The sequence below is a fragment of the Petaurus breviceps genome, unplaced genomic scaffold (genome assembly GCF_028583685.1).
Source record: "Petaurus breviceps papuanus isolate PSGF00001 unplaced genomic scaffold, PetGlider_PUasm1.0 90847, whole genome shotgun sequence".
NCBI lineage: Eukaryota > Metazoa > Chordata > Mammalia > Diprotodontia > Petauridae > Petaurus > Petaurus breviceps.
In genome coordinates this window covers 22,297,583-22,320,676 of record NW_027187360.1, presented here as the reverse complement: position 1 = coordinate 22,320,676, position 23,094 = coordinate 22,297,583, and the positions used below count along the sequence as shown (strand labels likewise).

Here is a 23,094-nt window from a genome sequence, read left to right as displayed (position 1 = left end):
CTGTAAGATCTATGCTCTCTCTCTACACAATACAGACTAAATTTCATGTGCTGCACGTAGGCACATACATGCCAAACGTGTCGTCCCTCCGAGATGTCAACTAAATTGGGGGGGAGGGGGTGTCAGGTCTGAAAACTTGGCTCTGCCGCTAAACAAAGTAACGGGAGAAGCAACTGTTTCTCTGATGAGGGACGGTGGCAGGGTGAGGAGGGCGGAGGAAGGGGGTGGGCTTTCCTAAGAACAAGGCTATGAGGTAGGAGCCCTAAACTTTCCAAATGTGACCTTAAACAAGCAGAGACTGGAATGATGCTGCTGCTACTGCTGTCGAGTTGGGATTTGGGGTTTTTGTTGTAGCTGTTTTTTACTGCAAAATGGGCAGAAACCACTAGGCCACCTCGCCCCAAATCTTGTGCCTTGTCCCCCGCTCCCCCCCACCCCACACACACGTTTCAAGAACAGACGACAGCCTAGGTCTCAAGGAATCCGGAAGCCCCGTCAGCCACTGCACGTGGAGCTTTCTGTGGTCGAGCCACCTGGCTTGGCGTGGCGTGGCAGAGCCGCCTTCCAGACCTCCAGCCATTCCACATCACGCGCAGAAGCGTTTTTCCCTCCAGTGCTCGTTTGCCCCCACGCTCAGTAGTCTCAACATGTGGGCGCGCGCTCGCCCTCCTCCCCTTAGCAACCCGGATCTATGGGCGCGCTCCCGCTCCCTCCCTATTCCCACAGCACTTACGGGGGGGGGGGGGAGCGGGGGAGAAAAGACAAACGCGAGCGCGCACTCACTACCGCGCGCACACAGTCCCCTGTCCCGGACTAGTACATTCCCTATTTATCCCCGCCCCTAGACCCTCCAGCCCCTTACCCCGGGGCCCCTCCTTGGCTTTTCAATACTTCTTTCTTTCAATCTCTCCAGTCACAAAACCCTGTCACCCTCCCCCTTCGTTATTCCGGTCCCTGAAACGGTCGTGGTCGCGGGCTGGTGGGTCAGGCGGTTGGTCACTCCGGAGTGGGCGGGGAATGGAAGAAGCTAGGTTAGCCCCGCCCCCTGGGCCAGTCAGGCGGCGGGTAACCGGGTGGGGGGTGGGCATTGGTGGGGTCGAGGGGGAGGGGTTACCGTTGGCTAAGGGGGCGGGGCAGAATGGGCGTGCGCACGCGTGCTGAGCTCTGCGAAGGGTGAGCGGTTTTCCCTCCCCCAACGGGAACTTCTGCTCGCCTCAGTGGGCTTCCCGCGCGCGGCTCGCCGCCGCCGCCGTCCCGGGGTTTCTAGTGCGCGCCGTCCCTCCCTCCCTCCCTCCCTCCCTCGTTTTCTTTCTCCCCCCAGGCGCGAGCCGCCGCTCCTCCCTCCCTCCTTCCCTCTACCTTCCCTCCCCCTCCCTGACCTCCTCCTCTTCCTAGTGAGTCCCGACGCGGGGAACGGGGCCTCCTGGGCCGCCCCGCGCAGGCTCCTTCCCCCCACCCTCTCGCTCCCGTTGCTGCTGCTGTCGCCGCCGCTCTTTCCGCCGCCTCCGCCGCGACTTGTGGTTGGGGGACGTCCAGGTGACCAAACCAGGGGGCTGGGGCGGGAAGCCCGTGTCAGCTGGGGGGCGGGAGTTTGGGACGAGCCCCGCCCCTCTCCCCGCCTCCAATAGTGGGGTGATGCTTATGCCCAGCCCGGGTTGCTGTCGTCCTCTGCAGAAGGCGACCCGGTGGAAGCCCCACAACCCCAAGGTCAGCTCTTTGTTTGGAAATCATGTCCGGTCCGGCCCCCCGAGAGCCCCACATGTCCACCCCTCAGACTGCGGCTGCTTCTGCTGCTGCTTCGGCCTCGGCTGCTGCAGTCGGCGGCGCTGCTGCTTCCGACCCCGCCCCCTCGGCCGAGGGCCCTTCCAATGACACTTCGTTCGGGGAGCAGGGCCTGAGCTTCACCACCACAGACCTCAACCTGGTGGAGATGACGGAAATCGAGTACACGCAACTGCAGCACATCCTCTACTCGCACATGGAGGCCCAGGCTAACGAAGGGGAACTGGAAACCCGGCTAAATTCCGCCTTCTTCTCCGCGAGCAATCCCTCGAGCCAGGCTCAGTACCAATCCTCCAGCAGCGCCAGCCAGCCCAGCTACTCCTCCAACAGCACGGGGAGTCAGTCAGTGTATCCAGTCATCTGCCAGTCAGGCCTGACTTCTGATGGCAGCTTTGTGGGCTCCAACCAGTGTTTGGGACACATTGATTTCCAAGAGCTGAGAATGATGCTGCTCAGTGAATCCAATTTACCTGTGACAGTTGCCAACCAGGTAGAGAAAACACCCAACAGTAGCTCTGTAGAGGTCACTGGCCACAGTGTGGTAAGAGTTAAACATGGAGAAAATGTTGGTGGACCAAATAAAGAAAATATAGCTGTTGAAAATCTGGCTCCTGTGCCAGAAACTAGATCTAAATCTGCAGTCCGAGTTCGGCTGGAAGACAGATTCAACAGTATCCAGACAGAAATTCCCAGGTGCCAAGAGCCTCAGGAATCTGGAGTTACTCTTAACAAGTGTGTTTCAGATCTTTCTTTTTTTTAATTTCATAGATTTTTAAAAATTGCTTCAAAACATTTTCATGAATTTGAGTACAAAAATGTCGAGAACACCAAAAAAAAAAACATGCTTAAGTAATCATACTATATAACATTTAAAAATCACTTACCCTTACATTGTGCTTTACAACTTACAGAGTGCCTTCCTTGGATTCTGTGAGGTAGAGAGTGCAAATATTATTATCTCCATTTAAAAATTCCCTTCTCCATACCTGTGGGGGATAGAAAATCCTCCCTCTTTGTTTAAATACAATTTAAATGATGCAGAAACTGAGAAGAGAGGTGAAGTGACTTGCCCAGGTTCACACCAATAGTGATGATAATAATAGATTTATCTAATACTTTTAAGTTTTGCAAAATACTTTACTCTTATTCAATCCTCAGACTTTCCTGTGAGGTGGGTACTATAGGTATTATTGTCCCCATTTTACAAATGAAGAAAAAGACAAAAAACTGAGATGACTTATCTAGGTTCACAGGTCTAGAAAGTGACAGAGTTGTAATTTAAACCTAAGTCCTACTCCCATGTTCTTTCCAGTACATCAATGAAACCTCTTAAAAATGTATGAGTATGTATACACTTAATTTTTAAAAATCTTGTTTTTATTGCTATCATCTGTTTTTTCATCACCTCCATTTCCAAATGTATCCTTTCAGTGAACTAGCCCTTGCAAAGAAAACATTTTAAAAGAGGGAAGAAAAGAGTAGTTTAGAAAAACCAAGAGTAATCATGTGCAACAGTATATACAGATTACACACTCACAGTCTCTCACCTCTGCAAAGAGAAGAATATTAGTTTTCTCAACCTTGGGGTGACCTTGGTCATTATAGTCACACAGCACTAAATTAGTTGTCACTGTTCTGCTTACTTTACTTTGTATTAGTCCATTGAGTTCCCCTACTCAGAATTCTTTATATTGACCATTTAATATTAGTTTTACAATAATTACATTCATGTACCATAAATTGTGTAGTCATTCTTTAATCATCAGGTGTCTACTTTGGTTTTAGACAATACACAATTAAAATTTGTCATAACAGCTTCAAAGCAATGTTTTATTTAATTATAGCTAGATAATTCTGTTAAAGATATAATCAAAAGAGGTAGTTTTGTGTTCTTGTGATAGTAAAATAAAATGTTTTGTATATTCAGATTCTAGTACTTTTTGAAAAAATTGTAAGATTACATAAAACATTGTATCATTTGTAGTTTGAACCTTTAGTCTGTGGCAATACAAAAAGGGAAATAGATGATTGAGGTAATTAGGTAATCTTGGCAAAAAAAGTCTTTGCCTGAAAATATTTGGATATGTCACTAGAGCTACTATTTTGATGAGCCTTTCTCCTCACCTAAATAATTGCCTCAATTCTTACTCATTTTACATGGGCAAAAACAGCCATATAGACCTATTCAATCAATATTGAGGAACTTACTGTGCAAAATTAAATTTAACTGAACTATGAAAGTACCCCTCATGTGTATATATAATACATATATATGATACATATTTCAGATAGGTGCAGGGTGATGATATGGGCAATCACTTAAACTCTTTCCTAGGCAAAATCCTAAAAAAACTATAAACTGCTGATTTGTATCAGTGGAGGGAGTTTTCCAGACTTTTGAAATCACAGATTAAAATAATCCAAAATCCATTAAATTGAATTTGTCCAATTTATTTCTTGTGTTCAACAAATTCAGTTAAACATTTGTTAAGCATCTATTATATGCAAGTTACTCTTTTTAATAGTACTTGAAATGTACCTGCTGGGGCAGGATTTGTGGTCAGAAGCAGTTCTTCGGGCTGTTAACCTTGTCATTGCCCATTTTCACTTAAGCCTGACCTTGTTTACTTCAGCCCTTCATCAGTGGTTTGGGTGAAGAAATAAAGCAAATGAAGCTAAGAGATATGCCTTGAGTTGTTTGCACTTACTCAGAAGAGAAGAATAATTGAAACCATTAAAATAAGAAATTAGAATGCCATGACCCTTTTAGTGGAGAGTAAGGGGAACGAGCCCAGTCACTGAGCTAACTGAGGTCAGTAACAGTAACTGTTTGACCTGTATTTAGGAAATCAAATGTGATGTGTCAGTCAGTGGCTAAAATATGTCTGGAAGAGTATCAGTTGCATATTCTTGATTTGTTTTTTCTGGGTTGTCCTTTTTGTTTTGGCAGTTTGGTAACCCTTATTCGACATCCATCTGAACTAATGAATGTTCCTCTTCATCAGCAGCAAAACAAATGTACCACATTAGTGAAAAATAAAACTGCTGCTGCTACTACTGCTTTGCAATTTACATACCCATTATTTACTGCAAATGCCTGTTCTACTGCTGGGAATTCTAATCTTTCACAAACACAGGTAGGGAAAATGATTAGTGAAGGTCTGAAGTACTAACTTTTGATGGGTTGCCATGGCCAAAGAATTCACCTAAGGTGGCCAACCTACTAGTGATGAGCCTTTCCATATTTAACTGGGCTGGCCCTTGGACAACAGACACTCTATTGCTAGGATCATGTTCCAAGCCTTTCCAGCTTGGTAGAAACTGCCAGAGCTTGTGTTCTACTCATGTACTCTTTTAAGTACCCAGGGTCACATCTATGCCAGCAAAAGGCATTAGAATAGGATTTTTGTGAAGGAATTTTTGATAGACTTTATTAATCATCGTCTTATTAGGCCTCATGGATTGTATTCTTTTCATTGGATCTGATAACTTTTTAATAAAGCTATTTGGGGAATATTTTAGACTCTACAATATTTAGTTTGCAAATTTAAAGTCTCAAAGTTGTATATCCATAAATGCTGTTACTAGTATTTGCTTCATGTTAAAGTACATTTTACTTGTGGCAGCAGAGAGGAGATTAAGATGCATATTGATAATAAAATTAATTATATTGCTATTCCTTCATTATATTCCAGAGTTCTAGTAACTCATGTTCTATACTTGAAGCTGCCAAACATCAAGATATTGGGTTACCCAGAGCATTTTCTTTCTGTTACCAGCAAGAAATTGAATCTACTAAACAGACTTTAGGCAGTAGAAACAAGCCTTTACCTGAGCAGGTTTGGATTAAAGTAGGAGGTAAGATATATGACATAAGATAACAGTTTCTTTCTTTGACTAGGCTGTGCAGTAGACATTGTAAAAAATTGCGTTAGACATTGGTTTTGTCACACAATCATTTCCTGTTACTGGGAAACATTTTTATAATTTTATCAGTGATTCCTATCCCTCTTTTCCCTACCCTCCCCATTCCCCTAAAGTGATCATATTTTGTATTTTGAGCATTCTTTCTCAAGCTTCAGCATTTGAATTATGCTTACCTAGTGTAACAGTGTATTGACTTGTTGGACTTTTTTTCTTTTTAATAGTGAATTTAGTAAATAGCTAATAAATGATTTCTGTAATAATAGTTTTTATCTTCAAGTTGCTTAAAGCACATCATAGTTCTTCATTTTAAGTTTTTTTCTCCATCTCTAATTGAGGTATCTGAAATCCTCTACAGGTAAATTATCATTATAGCAGACATTGCAATGAAGTACTTGATATAAAAAAGGGTTTTTTTTTTTTTCCAAATTGTAAGTGATTGACCTTTAACAATGGTTTGGGGCTTTGTTTCCAAAAAATTTTCTAGGACAAATAATTCAGTAGAACAAAGAACTTTTCTTTCTCATAGAGTAATTGAACTCTGTACAATGAAAGTATGAGTAAATGTTCTTTGAATTATTCTTAAGAGCTACTGGGTTATAGCTGAATTCTTTGCAGCTCTTCTTTTGCCACTTTGCAGCATTTGTACTAGTTGTCACTTTTGAGGGGGACCTGTCTTCTAAAATTGTAACCCTGAAATTGTTTACTTCATTTTGCTACAGGGCATGAAAGTCCACCACTTAGAGATTCATTTATACTTCATCTTATGAAATATGAATACCTATGAGATTTTTAAGTGGTTATCAGTCTTTCAAATCTTAGTGTGAATTAGGTTAATCAGAATGCTTTCTTCCTAATAAGAAATTGAGATTCATACTAAGAGAAAAAGTTGTTATTGGGAAGAAGTTGAAGAAATTTTATAGATTGGTATAGGTATAAGCCTGATGCCAGAGTTTGGACATGCAGACATCGAGCATTTGAGAGTCATTGTGGGAAAAAAAAAACTCAGAAAGGGATATAGGGTTATGTTAAGGCAAATTTGGCTTATTTTGAAGTTTTGTCCAGGCTTAGTCCTATTTTTCAACCTTTGACATTTCAAACATTTTCATCATGTGGGGTGGTATGAAAAGGAGAGGCAGAGCTTAAATTTTAAAAACCACCCAATAAAACAACATTTCAAGAGCTTTTAGGGAAAGGGATAGGATAAAGGTGTTTGCCATGCCACTTCATGCTGTTGCTATATCAAATAAGAACTACTGAAAGGCCGAGTTTGTTATAATAGGAGGAAAATAATCCTATGGAATTCATTATAATAAGACATTACTGGTTTCTAAAGAATAAGTACAAATTCAACGTCTGTGTTTCTAATTAGTTTGTATTAAGATCTCCTTTAGGGTAAGAAGGTGTTATATTTCATGCCCTTTAGGTGTTTGTTCTCTTTTCTAAAACTGCAGTAAGAATAACAATTGTAGTAATATTATATTGTGCTTTAATAAAGGGAAGAAAGATGTTTTTCATTTTTGGAGAAAGCAATTCTGTGTATTAGTCCTTGGTTTTTCTATTTTTATTTACTCTGAATACTAGAAAATGCGAACAATTCCAGCTTATGTATAAGTACCTAAAGATTCTTTTAAAAACAGAAAGTGGAATACAAAGGTATTTCATTGTTAGTAGAGAGACATTACAAATATAGTATTATAAAATAGACTTCAGATTTAATGCTAGGCAGCCAACTAATTTCATTGCTAAAAGGGAGTAGCTTCTTTACTACAGAAGTACAGTAGTTAACTTTTAAGTTAATGTATTAGTTTTGCATTAAGTTATATTCAAACTATAAAATATTAACTTTTTCTATTTTGTACTTAATACAGAATCTAATAATGCAGAAAATCAAGGATTAATGTATTAGGAATTCATTTAAAAGGAGAATAAAAAATTAAAGTACTACTTTTTTTCTTGTTTTGCAAAGAAGAAGCGTTATGTAAACAAGCAATAAATAAAAGAAATCGAAGTCGAATGCGTCAGTTGGACACAAATGTAGAAAGAAGAGCTCTTGGTGAAATTCAAAATGTAGGAGAGAGCCAAAGCACCACAACTTCACAGGGTGCTTGGCAGTCTACAGAATCTACACAATCAAGCCTAGGTGACCAGACACAAAGTGGGCAACAGGGTGGACGCTCGCAGCGCAGGGAGAGGCACAATCGAATGGAAAGGGATAGAAGGTAAGTAATATGATTTAGTAGATTTTGTTCACAAAATTATTTTAAAATCATTGGTTTCTCATAATCAAAGAGCTTTTGAACCATTTTCTGTTTATTAGGACCTTAACTAAAGGGTAGGCAATATTATTTTGTTACTTAATAGTAGTTTTGGTCAAATGGGGAAGCATAAGGCAGAAACTAATGACTGGAGTATTGGTAAAGTAAATTTATAGATTAAATAAACCCATCTGTATTATTCATATTCCTAATCCCTTTCATCTTCCTCATGACTCTCTTCCTCCCATAATCAAGAGTTGGCCAGTTTGATTCCAATGCAGCATTCTAAAATGGCAGTGGCTTTGAGTTCTCAAAGGCTATGCAAGTCCTTCACACAAGCTCTGGCAAATCTTTCAAAACTTGAAAGACTTTGGGTCTGGTTCTGATGACTATTTCTTGTCTGAGGCCAAGTCTAGCTAAGTCTGGAGAAATTCATCACTAGGTGACTTAAAGATAATTAATATTTTGGCTTTAGCTCACCTCATATGCCACATTCTTCATTAGGCTTTTCCTAATCTATTCTCTCTGCCCCCAACTGCTAGTGCCCTCCCCAACTTCTGACTTAACTTTGTACTTATTGTGTGTATTTATTGTATATACTTATATATGTATGTTCTGTCTTCCCCTACAGAATGTGAATTCCTTGAGGGCAAGGACTGTTTAATTTTGTCTTTGTATACCCAGGACCTAGCACATGCTTGGTACATAATAAGTGTATTAAGTGCTTTTTGATTGATAGCAACTCAAACTTCCCATGACACTGCTGTCTTGGTTCTCCTACTTACATTAATCTCATCTTCTCAGGCTCCTTTGCTGGTTCAGTATCCATATCTTGCTTTCTTACTGGTGGGTATACCCCAAGTGTTTGTCCTGGACCAAATCTCTTACTTGGTAACCTCATTAGCAACCCTGGGTTTAAATATCCTTTTTACATAACTGTCCCAAAGAATTGTAAATCCACTCCATTCTCTCTTGAGTGCCTGTCCTATGTCTCCAACTGCCTATTGAGTGTCTCAAACTCAATTTATCCTAAAACTTACCTCTCTTCTGAAATTCCTTGTTTACGTCAAAAGTGCCACTATCTTTTCAGTCATCCAGGTTCAAAACATTGGAATTATACTTTCTAGTTTTCTTACTCTCTCACCCCATATATCCATTACATTATTTACATCCATCCCTTTATTCATATAACTGCCACTCTAGTTCATACCCTCATTACCTTTTGCCTCTACCCTTGCAATAACTTACTTAATTGGTTCCTGCCTCAAATCTTTCTACTCTTCAGTCCATTGGTCACAGAGATGCCAAAGTATAGATCTATCCATGTCGTTCTCCTATGGAATAAACTTTATTGGCTCTCTATTGCCTTTAAGATAACATATGAACTCCTCTAGTACTTAAAACCCTTCATGGCTTTCCCCCAACTTTTTCTTCCAGCCTTAATATACATTAATCCCCCTTCCCAAATGGTCCAGCCAAAATAGCCTTTTTACTGTTTTTCACATATGATATTAAATCTTCAGTGCCTTTGAACTGATTGCCCCCATGCTTGTAATGCATTCTCTTCTTTGCTTTTTAAAATCACTTGATTTCTTCAAAGCTCATCTCAAACACTACCTTCTACATGAAACTATCCTAATCTCTCCAGCTGTTAGTCCTGACTTCTTTCAAATCTTGTATTTATCTTGTATGTACTTATATGCATACATGTTTTGTCCCTTGGTAGAATGTAAGCTCCTTGGGGGCAGATACTATTTCATTTTTGTCTTTGTATCCCCAGTGCCTAGCATAGTGCCTGTCATATAGAAGGAGCTTAATAAATGTTTGTTGACTGATTGATTGGTAGAGAGATTACGGTCTGCATTGGTGGAGGCAGTAGCCACACTGACGAAATCACAGATCCTTCAAGTACTGTCTTATTTAACATTTGCATGTATAATAATAGCTGCCTCCAGATCTCACTTAAAGGTTTACAAAGGACTTTTAACATTATCTCATTTGATCCCTAAATCAATTCTATGAGATGGTATTACAATTATTATCATCATTATTTTATTGATGAGGAAACTGATACTCAAAAAGGTTGTGACTTACTTAGGTTTACACAAGCAGTAAGTATTGGAGGTGGGATTTGAACCTAGGTCATTCCTGATTTCAAGTCTACTCTCCACTCCATCACATTGACATCTCTATATAAAGACAAAGCTGTATAAAAATAATCACAAACTCAAAGTTGAATCTTCTTGTTCTAATGCTTAATTAAAGCAAGTTAGTTCCATTGTAAAGGAGAGCTGTATCAGGTACATATAAGCTATAGTTATTTTCATTGTATTCATTGTACTTTTGCTTTCACAAGCACACCAATTGTCTCATGACATGTTTCTTCTTGCCTATGAGTATGCAATGAAGCTCTTTCCAATTCGGTTGTTTGCGTCTTCAGGGAGAGTTGTGAGCCATAATTTCATTTAGCTTCAACTTCTTTATATCTTCTGGTGTTACTATATTAAGAATGACAATATGGATATGTTTAATTCCTCAGTCCTGTATCAGTTCACTTGATGGACAAAGATCTTATACTTATGATACCAGTAGTTAAGTTTTTGTTGGTAGATGGCATGAAAATTGTGTGATTCTTAGCACTCTGTACTCCTTTTTATGTCACTTGGCCACTCTTACACTATGGAATTGGGAGGAGGCTGCTAGGACTGAGGACCATTTTGCTTTTTCTTTGTTTAATGGCTTCTCATGGCCAAAGAATTAATGGTCAGTCAGTTGGTGGCAAGTATTTTGTGTCCTTAGCTAAGCTGGTCCTTTGACAGTAGGAGTAATCTGTCATAGGATTATATTTGAAACCTTTCTAGCCTGGTAGAATCTGCCAGAGTTTGTACTTCACTGATAAACTCTTTGAGATCTCAGAATTTCCTCAAATCTTGATAAGGCATTGGATAAAGAGTTTTCCAAATGATGAAGAAGTAAAGAACATGACAAGAGACTTCTAACCAAGTCAATATATTTATGTGTATACAAACATATAACTATACACATATGTACATATGTATATACGTCATGATGCTCAGTGACTTCACTATGAAGGTGGGCACAGGGAAGTGTAAAATGTTTTGGTTTTTTTTTTAAGCAATTGGGGTTAAGTAACTTGCTCAAGGTTGCACAGCCAGTTATTTCTGGGTGTGGTGCTGAGCGTCTGAGCCGGGGATTCGATCTCCAGGTCGTCCCAACACTGGAGCCGGTACTCTTACTCGCTGAGCCACCTGGCTGCCCCAGTGTAAAATGTTTTGCAGCAAATGGTGTGGAATTAAGAAAATCTAAAGTCTCAAAGATAATTCCAAAGCATTAAGTTTATATATCAACAAATATTTTCTATAGGGAAAGATTTAAAAGGTGCAGTACACCAAAGTACTTCACAGAAAATGAAGTTGACCAATACCTTATAGCAGTTCCTGAGTCGTTTCTGAATTTGCACTCTTTTTGGAGTTGAACCACCAATTACAGAAAAGATCAAAAGCAACATCAAATTGAAAAAAGGATAAAGCTAAGATAGCACTATATGCAGTTACAGCAACTTAAACAAGCTTTTCACTCTGAAAAATGGGAAATAACTAAAGATAAAAGATATTGGCTCTGATTATCACCGTTTATTAGAGAAAGTCCAAACGCTATAAATATATTAAGAAATTTGTTTATTTTTTTGTCCTAAAATTGCCTCATTTAGTGAACACATTTGATGACCTAGAGAAGCAGAATCATAGCAGCCACAGGCAACATGAATTTTCAGTACAAGCTTAGCTACAAAGCTTTATATGCAAAGCATGGGGGAGGTTATTGCCTCACAAAACTGTTAAAAGTAGCAAAAGGGAAAATAAGTCTTCAGAAAGCAGTGTATAAGACCCAGTTGCAGCAGTTCATCCTAAACAAAGATGAAACTGGAAGATGACAAATTTTAAAAAGCAGCTGATATGCCAGCCATTCTATCATGATCTAGGCTCTTCACTGATTACAGTAGAACCCATTACATTTGTACTTCTTGCAGCTCAGTACTTGATGAAGAATGAGAACTGGCACTTGAGAAACTCTCATTGGGAAGAGTGGCTGGGTCTGCTAAAGCATATACAGAAGAAATCTGCTTGAGGCAACATAATTTTGGAGGCTACTGAAGAATTTTCAAGATTCATAAAATGGGGAAAGATAACAAAAGAGTGGGAAAAATCATTTATGGTACCATTACAACAAAAAGACAACAGTATCAGTAGCTACTGACTGACCCATTTTCCTACTTTATTATTTTGATGAACCCTATTAAGGATGCCCTTGATAAAATTTGAAAAGGGGACAGGAAGACTCACGGACCATTTTCTAGGATATTGCCTCTTCATTCATACAACTGATTGAACAGTGTAGAGAATAAAAGATCCAACTGCATCTTATTACAAAAATAGCTTGGCAGAGCAAAACAAAAGATTTTAGAAATTCTGTATAAACAATGTATGTATTAAGATCATATTCGATTCCTTGATAAATGTAACCACTGAAGTAATTTTGTTCAATGAAACAATGATTATCAAGTGCAATATAAAACAAGGGAAAATGCACTTGCCAAAGGTTTTTACTACCATCACTGAGGATGTCCTGAACAAACTCCCAGAGAAAGATTGAATCCCTGTGAATGATATTAAACTGATTGCACCAAGACACAGAATATTACAGGCTTTCCATAATGAGATTCACAGCTGCCAAAGAGATTGACAAAGAAATCTACATAGGATAAGCCAAGTAGATAAAGAATAAGTACTGCCCAGGTCATAGAAGATAGGTGGATGTTAAGTTAGTAACTATTTCTATCTTGGATAAGGCACTCCATGGACAGTTTTCTGGGTTCCAAACTGAGCAGAAGGAAGATCACATGCTTAACTGCATTTGGAAAACTGTATAGTGCTTTCCACAGTCCCGAGCTGTGCACTGACACACAGACCCGGTTTTTTAATACCAGTATCTTCCAGGTGATACTATATGACTGTAAATGATGGAATTCCTCAATCTCTGAAGAATGATACTTGTGGGTAATCCAAAGGGCATTGGAGAGATTCATGGTGTGTGTGTAAGTAGGCTGTGCATATTAGCAATGATGACTTGCCTGTGAGAAGTACAGTAAAATATCATCTACAAAATATATGCTTGGAAAAGGAGGTGAGATTGTTTTGTAGCAAGAGTGAGTTATCCAGCTGGTTGGTTCATGTACCACTCTGGGACCCATAAGAAGTTAAGACCTAGAAGACCTCTGGTGTTTTGTGCAAATCCTCTATGGTGGATTTATAGAAGAATATATGAACAAGAGTCACCCAAAATGAGATGTTTCAGTATGCACTGGTGGAGGGAGTACCTACATTTTGATGACATCATGAAGGGCACAAGTATATATTAATCACTTCAGGGCTTCAGTAGATTGTAAGTTTTATATAAGTAATTACAAATGTATCCTTTGAGAGGCAGTGTGTCATAGTGAATAGAAGGCTAGTCTTGCAGTCAGGGAGACCTGGGTTCAAGTCCTCCCTTTGACCTATACTGCTAGTGTGACAGTGGGCAAGTCACTTAACCTCTCAATGCCCCAGGCAATTTTATTTTATAGTAAGTTGCAAAAAAGTTGTTGACCTGCATCAATGGAAGGAATTTTCACACTGGGAGTGCCATGCACTTTAAAAAACAAAACCAAAAACCTTTTCCTACCTGGGTATCCAATTGAACCTCAATTATACAGTTGTGCCTCTAGAATCTAGTGAATTATTCATTTGCTTTATGGATGTGATTAGGAATATGCAGATAGACAAATGGGGCCACGTTGTATACATTTTCACAGTGCCTTCATCCTTAAGACTCTGGATACTGATGAACCAAAAATTTGGAAGTTACAACGTAGTCTAGAGATACAGTGCAAACTTTGCTTCTACTAAGTGATACTATAAATAATATGTTTCTATAGACTGTGGATAGCCTACATTCCTCCTAGTTTGTAATATGGAATAATATGGAATAATCTTTAGATAAGCTAATACTTCAGGTCTACAATTAGCATAGTTGGATTGCTGTGTAATACCTTAGTACCATTATGTATTACCCCATTGACCTAAAAACATTAATTGATCTCTAAAAAATGAACAATTTTGGAAGTACTTTATTAATCCATAAATTCTGACTTTCTTCAAATTTTATATGGATTAATCTAACCCAACCCAACAAACATTAAGTGCCTCTTGTTTGCTAAGTGCTGATGAAGTATTCTAGTATTTAAATATCAGTCTTTGAAAACTGTAGTTTATAAATTGTTTAAAAGTTGGAATATTAAAAAAAAATCAGCTCTAATGTCAGAGAAATACAAATTAACACAGCCGTAAAATACTAACTTACAATTAGCACTCTGGCAAAAATAATTGGAAATGCATTGTTGGTGGGTTATAAGGAAATGTAGCACTCTGCTACATTGTTGGTGTGACTGTGGCTTGGTCTAGTTTTTTGGAAGGAGCAATTTGGCAAAATAGGGAGCCACAAAAGTGATCTTTGAAACAGCTAGTCCTCAGTGTTCCCATTCCTGGGACATATCCTAAAGATTCCATTAAAAGAAAAAATAATCTGTCTGTACAAAACATATATTTGTACGTGATTTATTTGTAATCATATGTATGCAACAAATGGAGAATGTCTGAGTAAATCATGCAATATTAATGCAGCTGAGCATTATTGTGCCATAAAAATAAGTTTGAAGAATAAAAAGAAAATGGAAAGATTTATATGAAGCGATGCAGAGCAAGGTCGACACAATAAGAACAACAACATACACATTGATATCATCTAAAAACAATAAAGACAACAACTTTAAGTATACAAATAGATTGAGGAGCTATAGAAAAAATACATTATTGTTTTTTCAGTGAAAAAAGTATATAGTTTTGACTTTGACTTCAAAATGATTTGTTTGTATTTGTTGAGAGTATTAAGTTTATAATAAAAATTTTTTTAAAAGAAACATCATTTTAGATGGCTAGTTTTATTTAGTTTCTTTCATGACTACTTTGGGTTTTGAATGCAGGCGCAGAATTCGGATTTGTTGTGATGAATTGAATCTTCTAGTTCCATTCTGCAATGCTGAGACTGATAAGGCAACAACTTTACAGTGGACAACAGCATTCCTAAAATATATTCAGGAAAGACATGGAGATTCTCTGAAGAAGGTTAGTAATTAGGCCAAAGTAAATTTTCAGAATTTTACTTTAAAAGCCCACAAATAATTAAAAGTGGTTGGCCTTCTTTATTTTACCAATTATTTTTAGATTGGGATCCTTTATTATTTTCTGAAATATTGCCATCAGGATATCAGGCATAATATCAGGAGATAGATAAACATTAATAATGTTGTTACTTAACATTTACTAAAAGTTAAATGAGAATTATAGCTAGTTAACAATATGTAGATAACAAAATATCAAGCTGGCATTCCAAATTTACAGTATGTTATCAGAGTTAACTGATTATTAAAAAACAAATATTTGAATGCCTAATCTATGTATAAGTTACTACTAGGTGCTCAGGGGATGATAGCAGAAAAATAAGTTTGAGTCATTGCCCTAAGAGTGTTTGAAACCTAGATGGATGTGAGACATACATACATAAAAAAAATTAACAAAAGGTGGTGGTAATTGTTAAGTATCAAACAATTGTTAAATATCAAAGTGGTCCACACAGTAAATTCTCCCTGGGGGAAGAGATTAGTGTACTCTCTTTTAGAGCAATCTGGAAAGGCTTCAATGAAGTATGAGTCACAAATGTACATATTTATATGTGCTTTAGCTGTAGCATTTATTTTGTAGATGGTATTTCACAGTTATTGAATTTGGATCCTCAAAAAATGATGTTTGAATGCTAAAGTTTGTATTGGACAGTTTTGTCAACCCCTTGTTTCATACTAAAATTATTTTTACTGAGGTGGTTTTATTTTATTTTTATTGTGCTATGCTTTGGTATGGTTATGTTTGCTATAGATTTTGATTATTTGTTTCTGCTACTCTGAGAATATGCTTGTCAGTCATCCTAAGGACAGGCCCTGGTAGAACCCACCTATGGGACCGTGATTTATAAAATAGAATATAAACTTATTACTATTTACATTGAAGGAAATACTTGTTTAATCTACTAATCAATCCTGGACAATGCACCCCACTTTCACATAGGAATTTGATTGGAAACTAAAATTAGAGATTTATTTAGCAAATGGGAAATTGAAAGTATTAAAAATATTTCTATTTGGATCATGGTAAAGCCTGATAGATCCCCCTTTCCCACTATGGGGTCTGTACTTGTCCAGGCTACAGAGAAACCACTAAGAGATAGGGCATCCCTCTATTGGACAGTGCTTGTTGGGGTGATACCAAGTTTGTTCTTCTTCATTCTCCCTTTTGTGTTGTCCATATTAATGCACAAGTCTCATGAGTCACACTATTTTCATCCATTTCCTGGTTTTTGTCTTTATAGTTCGCACACTTAATCATATTGTGTATCAATTGTGTCAGATTTATGTCTGTTATGAAGTGTTATACTAATTTATAATGTGGCTTTTCTTATGTTGTAGTACATTTATTTATATTTATTTTTAATTAAGTGAAATTTTTAATCCTTTTGAAATTTGTCTTTTATTGTTTTAATAAACTTTTTGGTGTTCAATTTTGCAAATCTACCAGATATTCTTAATACCCATATAATGGATATGTGGGATGCTTGCCTGCTTTTAATAGAAATGGGAACTAGATCATTACTAGCATTATAATTTGGTAATATGTATAAGCTTCCCAAACATCTGAAATTGGACACATACATCCACCTCTTCATAGCTTGTCTAAAAAAGTTTTATTTTTGCCTCTTTTTTTATCAGTTTCTTTATTATCCTTCTACTGAACCTTTCTTTATTTAAAAAGTTAAACAAAATCAACTGCAATAGCATTTCACAACATATACCACATTATTTATCTATAGTCCCTACCTCTCCACTGAAGAAGTGTTTCCTTGTCAGTTTTCTTTGTCCCAGATTATTAATTAAAATTCATCATAGATTAATTACTTTTTAGTGTTATTTACATTATTATAGTCGTGTATATTGTTCTCTTGGCTTTTCACTGCATAACTTTGTACGATGTCTACCATATTTCTCATACTTGTTTCTTCTTCTTACTCCATTACATTCATATACTGCGATATAGGCATCTGTTCCCAATTAATGAGTGGGCAACCATGTTGCTTCCAATTTTTTGCTACTAAATTTTTCTGTTGGGAATATTTTGTTTTATATTATAGGCCCTTTTTTTTTTTCAGTAATCAACTTCCTTAGAATGTGTTCAGTAGGGTGATCACTTAGTCAAAGGTTTGAACAGTTTCCTTAAAGTATGTTCAGGAGGGGGATCATTTGGTCAAAAGTTTAAACAATTTAGTGACTTTATTTTCACAAATTCTGAATTAATTTACAGAAAGATTTTGACAAATTCTTAGCTCTACCAATAGGGTAGACCTCTCCAAAATCGACTATTTCTGGTTTTTATCATTTTTGCTAATTTGGTAGATATGGGCGTTAAGTTTACATTTTCCCCCTTTCTATTAGTGAAATGGAACAGTCTTTCATATGGTTTTTGCCATTTGCATTTCTTCTAAACACTGTTCATATACTTTGCCCACCTTTCTATTGGAGTTCTCCTATTATTGCTTCTAGGTAAAATTATCCCTAAATTTGACCAGCAAAAAATGATTAGCTAGTTAGTGATAGTTCTTTAGGAATAAAAACACATGGGTCTTTGCTCACAAGGGATTTGCATGAACTAAGACTAGGAAATGTCACATGGCCAAAGATCATATTTGACCCAGTTCTCATAATTATTCAAAGTATTACCAACAACTGAGGTTGAAATTCTAAATAGACTCAGAAGCTAGAAACTAAGAATGATAATGGGATTCTTATAATAGTTCAGACTAACTGTATAATCTGGAAAGAACACTTAATTATATAATTTGATTTCTCTAATCAGATAAAGATAGTTTATCTGTCTCCTACATATGAAATAAGGCATTATGGAAGTAGGGATAAATATTCTACTTTTATATAGATATGTATGGGCATGGTGACAGACTCAATATATGTTGTCTGAGGACCATACCAGCTAAATTTGTAGAGATTCATCACCAAAGGTGGACCCCCTAGGTGATGATTTTCCTTGATCACACATGAAATTCTCTTTTGAAGCATGGGAGAGGTTTCAGTTTGTTATCAGTGAAAAGAATACTTAATACATTGATGAAATAACATACCTTTTATACTACTAAAACATAGATATGTATTATCTCTATTCACATGTATGAAGAGCACTGCATTAATTTCATACCAGACATTGATCATCAAGTTCAGTTTAAATATGAAATCCCATTAATATATGAACCATTTAATTGACAGGGTTAATAAAAACATAAAAACGTAATTGTAAAAATACATTTATGTTTGTGCTTCAAGTGAGTGTTTTATGGTATTTTGGTTTACAGTTAACATTAGTATATTAGGGCAAATATACTTTGTTAATGTGGGGTTGTAGCTGAGCCATAGCTAATCTGTTTGCTAGTTCTTTGTATTGAAAGTATAATGTGCTAAGTCTGAATGTTCTTCTTTGCCTGCTTGGAATTCAGCTTTAGTCGTGGGCATGAGTCTCATAATTACAAAATGTGAATATCAGCTTTGGTCACATGGCATCTTCCTTTTTTTTTTTTTTTTAAGCAATTGGGGTTAAGTAACTTGTTCAAGGTTACATGGCCAGTTATTTTGCATGGGTATTAAGTATCTGAGGCCGGAACCAATCCTGGGTCTCCCGACTCTGGGGCCAGTACTCTTACTTACTGCGCCACCTGGCCGCCCCCCATGGCATCTTTCTTAAAGAATGAAAATAAGTTATAAAAACCCCTTCCATTAATTGTATTTTTGTATATATGAGCTTACACTTATTAGTGAAAGATAAAGAAGAAAAAATAAGTGGGGAAAATATCAGTAAATATCCATAGCTATACGCTTGGTCATTCAGTTGGTGAGGGTTTATGAGATCTGTTGATTTTACTCTGGCCTACACTCCTTAACCTATATTGTAAAAATGCATAAATTATTTCATCATGGTGGGTTGGAGTGGGGAGTGAGTGCAGTACAAGTATGCATAGATTTGCTACTCATCATCACCACTGGAAAAAAACATTTAAGATGCATGCTTTATTAAGAGTGGATTGCAACAGCTTTTTCATTTATGAAAATAATATTAATTTCACTACATAGTACTTTTTCATATTTAGAAGAAATTTTTACCATTTTCCTTTATTTAATACCAAGCTTACTGGACTGTCTTCCCAGAATATACTTCTGTAGACTAGATTTAGTGGACCATTTATGTGTTTTGGTCCCCAGGTTTGTTTGTTTGTTTGTTTTTTTAAGTACCTGTTAAGCAGTTTAAATAAGGTAAAAGCACCTCACCATTTTAGAATTTTAATACTAAGACAGGACATTTGGGATAATATCTGTCTAGTCCAACCTTCATATTTCACAGATAGGTATACTAACACTCATCCAAGGCTCATCCAAACAAAGGACTTATGCAAGGGCAAATTGCTTATTAATGATAGAGTAGAGACTTGAACCCATGTCTTTTGACTCCCAGTCAGATTCTATCATAATCATGTCTCCTTATGAATTCTCCCACACTCTCCACAGCAATGTTCAGTTTTGTTCATTAGCTGCCATTTCAACCTTTGGACACATGCCATTTTACATGGAAAAAAAGTTCTAGTAACTTGTCTTAGGAAATGAAGTGTAAAATAATATCCCTCATCTTGAATTGTAGCAAGCTTCTGAAGTACTTTACATCCAGAGAAAAATATAAAGAGTTCATACTCAGGGGTGGCCAGGTAGCACAGCGAGTAAGAGCACCGGCTCCAGTGTGAGAAGACCTGGAGATTGAATCCCGGGCTCAGACACTTAGCACCCACCCAGAAACACCTGGCTGTGTAACCTTGAGCAAGTTACTTAACCCCAATTGCTTAGGGGTGGCCAGGTGGCTCATCGAGTAAGAGCACCGGCTCCAGTGTCGGGATGACCTGGATAAAATCCGGGCTCAGATACTCAGCACCACACCCAGAAATAATAACTGGCCTGTAACCTTGAGCAAGTTACTTAACCCTGATTGCTTTAAAAAAAAAAAAGAGTTCATACTCAGAGTATAAGATATAATGAATATGTTTGGGAATGGGTAGGTAATTGGTGTCTAGTTTTTTGAAAGAAGATGGATTTTAAAAATAAAAAGTGCCTTCTAAAATACAAAACAGTGGTATGTATAAGCTACATTAATTGTATTAAGAATTTTGCAAGCATGTTTTAACATTGCTACCATAGTCCTGCCTGCTAGTGTTATTAAGTAATTATAATAATTGCATAGTGAAGTAGTATGTGATACTTTTCCTAAAAATCAGTAACAAATAGAAAAACTCCTATACTTTTAAAAAATATAAGTTACTTTTTCTGAGTAGGTAAAATGGCTTTTTTATTTATTCTAAGATTTGAACTAAAAGTTAACCATAGTTTGAGAATTATAATTTACTTCTCATTTATGTGAGCACTTATTTGAAAAACTACTTAATAATAAGAGAATTTTATGTGTAATTTATATTAATATTAAAGCAGCATTTTTGTGAACAGCCTAAATGTTTATACTTTATTAATTTCAAGCTTAGTAGTTTTATATCTGAATGCTACTTACATAAATTCAATATATTAAATTTATTATCATTTCTTCACTTTAGGAATTTGAAAGTGTATTTTGTGGTAAAACGGGCAGAAGGCTAAAGCTGACCAGACCAGACTCATTAGTAACATGTCCAGTTCAGGAAAATCTACAGAATAGCCCTGCTATGGAGATCAAGTAGTTTGAACTGAATACTTAGTATTTTTACTAAATATATGGCTATCCAGGGATAATCCTTACCTATTTTCTACAATTCTGGAATTCTTCTCTCATGGTCTAATTTTATATTGACAACATTTGTTAATGGGATTTCAGTAGTAGTGACTTACTGGCAAAATACATTTTGTAAAAATACCTCTCTAGAACATAAAATATTTGTTCATCAGTGTCCTCTTAGACCTTTGGGAAACCAGCAGCAACAAGAAAGCATCTTGACAATAATTAGTAAGTAATTCTTCAATTATCAATGAAATCCGTCATGTTTTTCTAACATGATATGTTATAAAAATATCTGAACAATCTATTTGATTTGTGTTCATCTTTATTGAAAGGTACATTGCTTTTATTTTATTTATATTTCAAATATGCCCACTTAGCAATTGGAACAAAGTTAAATTGTTCTTGACTATAAGTAGTTTGGAAATGATACTGTATTTGAGTTAATTTGCCAATTATCTATCCCCCTTGGAATTATATTTTCAGTCATACAGTACTGTTTGTTTGCATTGTTTGCAAAATACAGTGCTGTTTTAAACTATTTTACCACAAGCTTTCCAAAAGTTTTTCTTAAAGCTGCTTTTGCCCATAAATTGTATACTGTAAACAATGGATTACTTATATGCACAGAATATTTTCATATTGAGAGTAATTGCTCTATGTGATAATAAACTACAGTGTTTTGAACTAAATACTTTCTGATTTGAGTGGCTTTATTTATTACAACAGATGACACCAACAGACTTTAAAATACATACAAAGTCACCTAAAATAAATACTGTAAAATCACAGATATTCACAAATTTGTAGCAATTTATTTTTAGACAAAAATAAGAGTTAAAGAGGTAAATCTGGCTAGAGCTTTGTGTGTATAGGACATCACAAAATTTTTTTAAATTTCCTTTTATTTTTAATAATACTGTGTCACCAGTTTAATATTACTGGATACAATGAGCTTCCTTTTTTTTTTTTTAACTGGGATCATAATCTTTGGCTGTGTGCACAGTATTTGTGTGTGAAAAAGTGAAGTTTGGTATAAACATGTTGCTGAATATCTTTGTCTTATGGAAATATACAAAAATTCTCCCCTGAAAATTTTATTTACATACATTTAACCCCTTTAGAAGTGTTTTAGATTTATTGCTTATGGCAAGTTGAGGTATGAAATCAAGTTTAATTCTTGTACACAAATAGACAATTATATGTAGGGAAAAAAGATACTAAAAAGAATAGAGCCCTTCTGCAAGTAGGAGGAGGATTTTGTTGCCATTAGAAGTTATTGAAGGAAATATGTTGTTGTTTTTTAAAAGAAGGGCATATATAAGGTTTTGAAAATGCTTTCATTGTAGTGCTTCATTAAACTGAATTACCATGTACAACTTGAGCTCATTAAAATTAATAAGGGAATACTGTCTATCTGTGGAACAATTTGTCTTTTCATAATTCAATGTTTACTCAAATATTCAGTCACTGGTCCATTTCTTTAAGTTACATTTATGAGCTTCTAGGGCCAGACTTTTCCCCTCCTCCTCCTATAATAGCTCCTTGACAGGCTGAGGTATCACAGATCCCTGGAGTTCCCTGAGCACCAATTGCACCAGGAATGCCAGGGTCACCTGGAAACCCAGGTTCACCATGGGCACCATCTCGACCATCTTTACTAGTTCCAGGAACACCTTGAGGTCCTTAAGAAAGATTGCAAGGAGAAAAAGTTAGGTAGAGTAGTTTGGATACAGTTCTTACATTATCAGTTCTGTAGTACTTAACTTTTAAAATACAGCTCAATAAGTGGTTATTTTATTCCTGCTGTTGGAACCTCTCTGTTTACCCTTTGCCTTGCTTATGTCTTATTCAGAAATGGCTAAAACCACTCCATAGATAAAAAAACATGTTTACTCATTCAAATTTAAATGCCAACTCTTATGTTTGACAATCAGATTCTAGGATGTGTAGAGAGGTACCCAGGTATGAAGAAATTTACCCTTAGATACAGAAGGAAGATCTTTGATAAGGACCTATGTTGTTAGATAATTGTTTCATAGTGTTAACAATGGTATTAAAATCTTTAATAAAATTGTTTATTTTTATCATACTTTTCAAAA

General features: G+C 36.7%; 2 protein-coding genes across 6 annotated transcripts in view; one reads left to right on the top strand and one right to left on the bottom strand.

The window, feature by feature from the left end:
• Positions 1 to 1,121: 1,121 nt before the first annotated feature.
• Positions 1,122 to 21,684, top strand: TCFL5 (transcription factor like 5). Of its 5 annotated transcripts, none has more exons than XM_069072567.1 (7): positions 1,122 to 1,173; positions 1,675 to 2,514; positions 4,733 to 4,919; positions 5,562 to 5,640; positions 7,679 to 7,928; positions 15,061 to 15,202; positions 20,835 to 21,684. In XM_069072567.1, the coding sequence occupies exons 1-7, from the start codon at positions 1,139 to 1,141 to the stop codon at positions 20,955 to 20,957; spliced, it is 1,656 nt and encodes a 551-aa protein (XP_068928668.1). In that variant the 5' UTR covers positions 1,122 to 1,138; the 3' UTR covers positions 20,958 to 21,684. The 5 variants fall into 5 exon arrangements, with proteins under 5 accessions (XP_068928668.1, XP_068928667.1, XP_068928666.1 ...); XM_069072566.1 differs by having other exon boundaries at positions 7,676 to 7,928; XM_069072565.1 differs by having other exon boundaries at positions 5,478 to 5,640.
• COL9A3 (collagen type IX alpha 3 chain) overlaps positions 21,685 to 23,094 on the bottom strand; it is a 58,772-nt gene continuing 57,362 nt past the window's right edge. The window contains exon 32 of the mRNA XM_069072562.1: positions 21,685 to 22,677. Within this exon, the coding sequence (XP_068928663.1) occupies positions 22,487 to 22,677 (191 nt within the window). The 3' untranslated portion in view covers positions 21,685 to 22,486. The remainder of the gene's footprint in view (positions 22,678 to 23,094) is intronic.